Source organism: Alligator sinensis, unplaced genomic scaffold (genome assembly GCF_000455745.1).
Source record: "Alligator sinensis unplaced genomic scaffold, ASM45574v1 scaffold1386_1, whole genome shotgun sequence".
Taxonomy (NCBI): Eukaryota; Metazoa; Chordata; order Crocodylia; family Alligatoridae; genus Alligator; species Alligator sinensis.
In genome coordinates, this window is record NW_005842806.1 from 683540 (window position 1) to 692929 (window position 9390).

The following is a 9390-nucleotide window of genomic DNA, read 5'->3' on the forward strand; positions in this document are numbered from 1 at the left end:
GCCAAAATCAAATGCAAAAATGTATAGGTATTTAGATTTTATTACAGGCAGTCCTCAGACTTATGATGCAACTGGCTCCTAAAAACCGTGTCTTAAGTTGAAATGTTGTAATTCGAAACCAATTTTCCCATAGGAACAGTGTTTCAAATGGGGGATTGGTTCCTTTGCGATGGTGGATACCGTGTGCATCTGGTAAGTGGTGGAAGGGGAGGAGGAAGGGAAGGATCATGGGGTGGGAGGCAGATCAACGCCCCCTACAGTGAGGGAGGGACTGGGACTGGGGCTGGGGCAAGCACTGCCCAGGCAGGGCTGGACAGGCATGGGGAGGAGGCAGTGGTGGCTCCTGCTGATGCACACTGCTTGTCTGGTGGCTTGACTGGTGGTTACGACCCTTGCTCCCACTGCTGATTCAGGAGGGCATGGGGGGGGGTGTGCCCCTGGATCTGTGCGGGGTGGGGCGGGCAGGGCCAAGGCTGCACCAGGATGCACTCTGGGCAGGTCGCAGGGGCTATGGTAAATTTTCAGGTGGTTGCAGCTCCCCCATAACTTTCTCTCTGCTGCCCGCCCCACCCTGATCCAGGAGAACACCCTCCCATACCCTCCCTCCACTCGCCCAGCCAGGGCAGGATGGGGACAGGGCAGAGCCGCTGCGTGGCCTCAGGACAAGTGGCATGCAGTGGCAGGAGCTGCCCTGCTGTGTCCCCTGGATGAGCTGTGGCTTTGAGGGCATAGGGGGGGCATGTGCCCCCGGATCGGGGCGGGGTGGGCGGCAGAGCGGGGGCTATGAGGGGGCTGCAGCCATGCAAAAATTTGTCTTAGTCCCCACTGCCCGACTGGAGTGCAGCCCAGTACAGCCCTGTCCCTGCCCGTCCCACCCTATGCAGATCCAGGGGCACACGCTCCCCCATGTCCTCCCAGACCCGTGGTGGGAGCAGCGGTGGGAACCAACCAGTCAAGCCACCAGACGAGCTGTGTGCAGTGGCAGGAGCTGCTGACCCCCTCCCCATGCCTGCCTGGCCCTGGCTGGGCAGCACTTGCCCCAGCCCCTGTCCCAGCCCCAGCCCCAGTCCCTCCCTCACCGCGGGGGGCATTGATCTACCCTCCCCACATCCATTCCCTTCCCCCTCCCCTTCCACCAAGTACCAGCTGCATGCAGTATCGACTGTCATAAAGACGATACCCACATTGGAACATTGAAACAGGGCGTCAATTTATAAACGTCGTAAGTGCTGTTCATTGCAAATCGAAAAGTCAGAAATCGAGGACTGCCTGTTTAGTGACTGAGGCACTGGTAGGCTTCCAAACTGCTTTAAAATTGTAAATATGTCAATAAAACGTTGTGTTCAACTGATATCTATAGATATAGTGGCATTTCATTTTAATCACGAAAAAACATAGATTTTGAGGGTTTTAATCAGAGTATTTGTGATTTTTAAATGGAGAAAACCAGGATCCCCCATAATCTGGACATTCTTACATTGAAATTTTGTCAAAGGCTATAGACATGTGACTGTCACCACTACATCTCTCCAAAATTTGTATTCAATTTGCAAATCACAAAATAATCTCTGTATTCTCAAAGCATTGTTTGAATTTGGTAACAGCTATAAATGGTTTATCACCTTTTTCAATTAGGACTGGCCTCCCTTAAATAGACATAACATTTTTGCACCCAAACCAGGGTCAATACCTCCTTTTGTATTGCATTCAGTGTATTTGCATTCTGATTCTGTTAGTGTCTATGATGTATAATCCACTGGTCTACATTTTGATCACACTTGTAAATGGGTTGTACAAATACCCTTCTTTGAAACTTCCATGAAAAACGTAGTTTTGCTCTTGCTGTCATATCAACACAGGGCTGGGGCCTCTTCCATTCCTTTAGCTTGTCAAACACTTAGTTAATGTTTGTATCCCAAGTCTTTTGAACAACTTTATGCAGTAGGACTTGCAGCCCACTGGTTGGAGCAGCTGGATTAAGCACTTAATCCAGTTGTTCCTTGCTTAAATTTACCATTCCCTGCTTAGTTTACTAGTCCAAGGCATCTTTTGACTTTTCCTTGTCTGCTGGGGCAGACATGTTTGGGTTGCCCTCACCTTTACTGCCATCTACCAGAACACCTAAATCTCCTGTATGGAGATGTATTGAATCTACCCCATATACCATAAAAAATGATTGTATTCTTCAATCAAACATCTTGTGCTTAGCATATCCCAAAAGGCAGTCAGAAGAAACAGTGTGTCCTGCAAGGCGGGGGGTGAATATCCACAAACCTGAGCTCAGGGCCAATTGGCCTCTTTCCACTCTATTCTGTCAGAAAAGTCTCTGTCCTCTGTGAGGAGTTTTGTCTTTAAATTCCGCCTTTATGTATTTTGGTCTTATTAGTTAAAAGTGGTACCTAATTGTACTGCCCACAAAGAATAACCCTTTCCTAGGAAAATAACTAAAGAGTACAACTGCAAAGAAGATAAAAAGCAGTCATTTATAACTAAGTTCCTTCTGGCTAATTTCAGTCATGATTAAATTAGATTATTTAAATCACTATGATTTAAATTCATATATCCTGAATCTCTTACCCCATGAAGAACCCTTAATGAAATTGCCACTAATGGGCCTTGATACACAATAAGGGATGACTTGATATGAGTAAGGGGGACAGAATATAGCCGTGAGTGAACTCAGCCTCTCCCTTTTTTCTATTCATGAGTTACCTGTAAATGTGATTCAATATTTAAGAATTTGTCTCCTATTAAAAATTATTCTATGTGATCCAGCCTGCAAGTTGACTTCCAACTATTTCCAGGAATTTACCATTCAGTGTTTTTCAGTTATGTGGTTGGCCGCCTAAGTCAGTGCATGGCTGCTGTCTACTAATGTGATAAAACCTGAAAAAGGTCATAGTGGAAATATAGCAGATTTTGAGTAACAAAGGTAATAAACCACTGGACCAGATTATCAAGAACAGTATTCAGTTCTCAGTTACTGAATTCAAGAGCAGATGTTTTTCAAAAAAATCGTGACCTGTTTCAACCACAGGTTTTGGTTGAAAAATGGGAATAATCAGCCAATGTTCCATGGCCTGTATAATAACATTATGCAGGAATTTAAGATTTGATCAAATTGGTCATTTTGGGCTTAAAAAATTGTGAGTCTGTATTTCCTGCCTGATATAATGAACATTTCATAGGTGCATCTTTCTACCCTTATAACCCATCAGAAATCAGCAAGCAGGAAGTGATCTACTCAGATCTGAAATGTCGTGCTCCTTCCAAATCACAGAGGAAGCCAACGCCTACAGTCTCAGAGAACAGAGGTACTGTGCATCGAGAGTTCTGCTGGATTCTGCCCTTCTTTTATCAAAGTATCTGAAGTCACAGAACCTCCCTCAGGGGCAGCTGTTGCCATGACATGAGATTTCAAGAACCAAAGAATGAGAATTATCTCTACCCTTACAAGAAACAGCATCTGGCTGATGGGTGGGATCTCCCTTGAAACCATCCTTGGCCAGTGCCCAGGCCAGATCACTGAGATAGGAGAGCACTGACCCTATTGGGAGGAGTGACTGTTCTCTCCTAGGTCCTCTAACCTGTTGTTGAGTGCACAATAAATAGCTACAATTACTGGAGGGATCGTAGATTCATGGGGGTGAGATGTGAGTTTCACTGACAGGTGTGGTAGAGAACTCTACTCTCCTCCAAAATTGTGTGACATTTTCAGGTCGTATATTTGCTTTTTTCTCTCTCTTATTTCTGTTAGAATCTTGTTCTGAGTCTTTGTCATGGCAACTCATTGCAGTGATTCTGGGGTCCCTCTCTCTGGTTTTGCTTGTAATTTCAGGAGTCCTGGGTGCCTTAGGTAAGTATTTACCAAGAACACGATGAGAAAAGATTTGAACTGAAAAGTGTAGAAATGTGAAAAGTGTAGAAAACTCCTCCAAGCAATGTGCATACATGCACATTGTTATATTTTGGACCCCTTTGTGGATGATAACAACTTTAATTGCATGGTCAAGACCTATTGCATGCACTGCTGTGATTTGAAATTTTGTAACTGAAACATATGATAAGACAATGTCTTGAAGAATTTTTTGGATTTGTGACCTGAGGTTAGGTTGAGATTTCCACTGTTTATTGTTTAAATGTAGTTAGAATCATGGCAGAGAAATGCGATCTTACATCTATTGCTTTGAAAAGATTCTTCCAGCTTTCTCAGTTTTCCAAGCCAAAAGAAAGTAAGTCCCAATTCAATTTGCACAATATCAGTTTGAATCATGAGGGGGATAGCATGAAAAAAGACATTTTGATTTAAACAAAAACAATTCAGCATGTGTTTGGAGACTGGCCTTTATAAGCTGAGAATTTTTTTTCTCAAACAACAACTAGAATTTCACTAATACTTTGGTTATTTTAACATAAAAGTTATGCACAACTCTTAGCACAACTCTAATGGAATTGGCATCTGATTCATAAAGAATAATTTGGTTCTTTTTTAACTGAAATGGTGTGTTTTGCTTATCATTGCGGACTTAAGTTCTCCTGCCTTCCCTCCAAGTGAGACGTCAGATTGAAATCCTTTCCCAGCAAGAGGAAGTTCTGAAAAGCCTTACACAGTTGAATGAAACTTTGGAAAACTGCACCTTGGAAAGGGATAATTTCAAGGCCCAGAACACAAACCTGAAAGGTACTGAGTAGTGTTCATGATTCTTTTCCACACAATGCTAATTTTGCATTAGTATTCAGTTCTTTGTGTCCTGACGATGACAAAAGATTCTCACCACCCTCCTCCCCCAAGCACCCACTGTACAAGGGCTTGAATCAGTTACTGATAATGTGGAAAAGCAAAGCCAGATTTCTCTGAGACATGGGATCGCCTCAGTACAGACATAGACAATGATCCACAGCTCCATAATGACACACTTGAGAAATGTAGGTAGCTCCTTGGCTGCTCACATCTCTCAGTTGAACAAGGTAAAGCCACTGAGCCACAGAGGGACAATGAATAACGCGCAAGATATATGTGCAGTGGGTGCCAAGAAAGCCACTCATATTCTTCCCTCCCTCCAATGATAACATAAGGAAACCCTGGTTTCTTTATCAGACTTGTCATCCTCTTGACTGTCACAATGGAAAGCATGCATGACAATACGTTAGCTACAGCTGAAGCCACTTCATCACATAAAATGACCTAGAGCTAGCCTCAATAAGCAAATACTGATAGCTCCCATCTTAGAACTATCCCTTTTATCTGTTCATGCTTTTGGTTACCTTTGTTACTCACTGCATGTGCAATGTTGTTACTGACAACAACAGAAACTGCCTATTGGAAAAGACACTGGATCACACCTAACAGGCTGTGGAAGAGAGAGTACAGATTCATTCAGAAGATTCCCTAAACCCCTGGTCAAGCCCTTTCCTCTCAGGAGTGTAGATGCATCTGCTCTGGGAAAGATTAGATGCCAGGGTTTTGCTCAGAGGTGAAGGGGACAGATCTTTGTTGTTGCCTCTGCCTTTTCTTCCTTGTTCAGTTACCATTTTGCCTTACTACTTTTAACTGGAAAATGTTGGCCATTTCAGATATTTTGTAGAAGTCTCTCTCATACCCACCCTAGAGCAGGCAGTCACTCTTCAGTTCAGTGTCTTCTCCGCTGGTTGCACAGATGTCCCTCTCTGGTGATCATGTGCTATGTGGCACCGCATGGCTACAGAGAAAGGGTCACGTCTCCTTATGAAGCAGACAAAACCCTAGCCAATGTACTCAGGGAGCAAAAGAACTTCAGGAGCCCAGCATCCTGAATCACTGAGCAGAACAAGTTGAGGTTAGCTTCATGCTTTTCAAGGGAAGGGAGCACACACCCGGGAATGAAATTAGCTTTTGCTGTCATCACTGCAGCTTTATAAAGTTATCCATAGTATACTCCTCATAGATTGCTTATCTTCTAAAAGAGGCACAACCATCCTCAGGACTAGGATCTGTGACTCTCTTCTGCCCCAAAACAGGATTCTGGTATATTAGCGAAGGGGGGAGACTGCATGATCATGACTAGGTTGATGGCTTTGGTCCCTTGACTCCCGTGTATCAAAACAAGCCCTTATTCCTTACATCAGTGAACATCAGTTTCCCCATGGTGCACTCTACATCACAAGGCATCTCATCCATCCCCCTGGAAATATGACAACTTTCTGTATCAAACATGTTTTTATTTTCAAGGAGAAAAATGCAGTGCTTACTCAGATTGCTGGAAACCCCACGGCGAAAAGTTTTACTATTTTACTAAGGAAAGGAAAAGCTATCAGGAATGTAAAGCACACTGCTCTTCTCATGGCTCCAAACTACTCAAGATAGAGAACAAGGATGAGATGGTAGGACTTTGTTTCTGCTCCTTTGTGTGCACTAGCCACTGACTTACACCTTTCAAGATGCCTGTGTAGTGATGTGAGCTATAGCTCTAGAAAAGATGCTCATATTACAAGGTAGGATGGTCCTCAACAGTGCCCTGGGTTATGTTCTGAATTAAAATCTCAACCCAGAAAAGGATGTGGGCACTTAAATTGGGACAAGCCAGATATAGGTGGCTAAGTAGAACACTCTGGCTGCATCTACATGTGTCGCTTTGGCAATGTTGTTATTGTGCCATGATTTAGTACTTCCTTACTAAATCACTGCCCAGTAGCAGCCCATACTGTGCCTTCCACATGGTGCATGGTTATTTTTAGCAGCTAATTTGCTGTTGGGGCACGCTATAATGGGGGAAGTGTGTCGCTATGGTGAAGTAGCTGCTGGTCATATGTAGACCCCTGTGGATACTACATCACCGTAGAGCATTGCTATGTCACCATAGCATCACATGTAGATGCTCTCTTTGACTCCCAAAAAGTATGCTCAGCCGGCATTAAAGAGGTGTCTCATGCCTGTAGGCATCTGAGATTTCAACATTACAGTTCCCCAGAATCATAAAGTTTTGCTTCTTCAAAAGTCCATTTAATCCTGGCAGCACAGAGCAGCTAATGTGCCTGGCTCATGCACAAGCCTTGCACAAAGCACAAACTAGGCATCCCAACACCTGTTCTGCCCACAGAGCTGGATCTGATAGGCATTCCCAGGATATGCCTAGGGAGCAACCTCTGCACAGAATGTACCACCATTGGCAGCCTCTTCTAATCTTGAAACACAACCAGAAGATGTACCCCCTCCTCCCATATACCAGCTTAGTGGTTATTGCACTTGTCCCAGATTTAAGTGACCAGAGTTTAATTCTGAGGGATTCCTAACCTCTATTACTCACTACCTGCAAGGAAAGTGCCATAATTGCCAAGCTGTAGACTGGAGCAGGTTCAGCCTCTTCTCTATCCCTTCTATTGAGCTTGCTCACTTGAGACAGCATAAACAGAATCATTGAACCTGGCATAGACAGGGAGATTTTACCTAAGTCTTTACCCTGCCGGTTGTAGTATTCCCCTGGGAAGGTGGAAGACCTGAGCTGTATGCCCTGCTCTCAGGACTGCTTAGCTATTTTACATTGGGCACTCAATACAAAGAATATAACAATGTAAGAAGAGAGAAATCTGTCTGTCTCTGTTGTGTGGCCCCAAATGATTATGAAATTATGTGGCCCTTTTCCCATTGGTGCCATGTCTGTTCCTGTCAGCTACAATGAGGGCAGTTATGATATTACCCTTGTATGAGATGGCCACATCAAAATGATCAACAATCTCTGTAAAACCTATGGTTAACTCATACAGTGAATTTGGCTACTGTGGACACTTCTCTCAGAGCTGAAACATCTGTTTGAGGCCTGGAGGATGGGTTTCTTGTTCTCTTGGAATCCAGAGTCAGGAGGAGTTCTCCCTCTGGACAGGTGCCTAGAGCTGCTCTTGCAAGGTGCAAGGCAGAGCTCACTGTTTTTCTTTCAAAATGCAGACACCAGGGTTACCATGGTCTTGGCCCAGAGACATCATGCTTTTTTCCCTGGAATTTATGGATAACAGGGATGAAATTCACTTATTCGGTTTATTCCCAAACAGAATTTCCTAAACCCTCTGGCACATTTCCATTGGCTTGGACTAACCCGCAAAGGAATTGCTTCAGACTGGAAGTGGGAGGATGGCACACCTCATCCCATTAACCTGTGAGTCTCCATCACGTCTAGAAAACTAGTTTATACCCTTGTGTTTTTCCTCACAGGATTTGTATGGTCTTGCTGATGACCAAAAAGGTCAGTCAGGATTCCCAAGATTATGCCCATCTTTTTCTACCAGAACAGAAAATTCTTGGTGTAGGATTATCAAGTGTCTTCATATTTTGTACTGTTACAATGTGTCACATGGAGAGAGGGATACTTTACAAGTTTTTTTGTATGAATCTAAAGTAAGAAATGAAATAATGATTGAATAAATGTCTGAGTCCTTTTGACAGACATAACGTTCTCTCACGGTACAAGAAGTAAGTGTCAAGATATCTCAGCACGCCATATATTTCAAAACTGAACAATTCCCTTTGCATGACATTACCATTAGACCTTGGGAGTTAAAAAAGGGAAAATGAAAATCACCAGTACTAACTTGCATGAGAATGAGAAAAAGCAGAAAACAAGATGCCATCTCAACTCAGCTAACAATCTCAAAGAGAATATCCAAGTAACAAAGATCTACTGGTTATGAGTCAACTTACTGGATAATTTTTCTGAGAAATTATATTAATGAATAAAACATGATATTTCCAGTATTCTGGTATTTAATGCAGTAACACTGTTTGTGTTTTCACTGGTTTCCTTGGCTGACAAGAAATATTTCTTTTCACATACAGGTTTCCAGTAATTAAATCACAGCCTGGAAAGTCCTGTGCAGTTTTCAACTCAGGACAAGCCTACACCAATAGCTGTGATGAGCAACGACACTGTGCGTGTATGAAGATAACTAAGTAACTGTGTTTGTTGCACCAGAACAAGGAGGAATAGAGAATCCATGAGAAACACAACCAGGGAGGTCCCAAAGGCAGAGAGAAATCATTAACTTTTGAATTAGTTAAGTTGCTTATTTTGTCTGAGGAGCTGCAGTTTCCGAGGTTGTGGTAAAGCCCTTCCCAAATGTTCCTTGGTGAACTAAGGACCAGTGGTCAGTGTGACTTGCTCCCATTCTGGCTTCATCTGGCTTTATTTGAAATTGGCAATTTGTTCAAAAGTCAATAAATACCTTTTGTCTGGTGTTTCTCAGAAAATACTATTTGTCACTATTTGAAGGAGAGCCACACGCATGATCAGCGGTCAGGAAAATAGACCTTATGATAAGAGGTTGAGAGGTATGGGACTCTTCAGCCTGGAAAAGCACAGGCTCAGGGGTGAGCTGATGGCTCTCTATAAATTTATCAGGGGTGCTCACCAGGATCTGGGGAAA

At 43.4% G+C, this 9390-nt stretch overlaps 1 protein-coding gene across 1 annotated transcript in view; it reads left to right on the forward strand.

Moving 5' to 3' along the window:
• LOC102371427 (C-type lectin domain family 1 member A-like) overlaps nucleotides 1-9204 on the forward strand; it is a 22680-nt gene extending 13476 nt beyond the window's left edge. The window contains exons 3-8 of the mRNA XM_025191301.1: nucleotides 3219-3314; nucleotides 3758-3856; nucleotides 4553-4681; nucleotides 6209-6360; nucleotides 8023-8126; nucleotides 8804-9204. Coding sequence (XP_025047086.1) covers nucleotides 3219-3314; nucleotides 3758-3856; nucleotides 4553-4681; nucleotides 6209-6360; nucleotides 8023-8126; nucleotides 8804-8921 — 698 coding nt within the window. The 3' untranslated portion in view covers nucleotides 8922-9204. The remainder of the gene's footprint in view (nucleotides 1-3218; nucleotides 3315-3757; nucleotides 3857-4552; nucleotides 4682-6208; nucleotides 6361-8022; nucleotides 8127-8803) is intronic.
• Nucleotides 9205-9390: the final 186 nt, after the last annotated feature.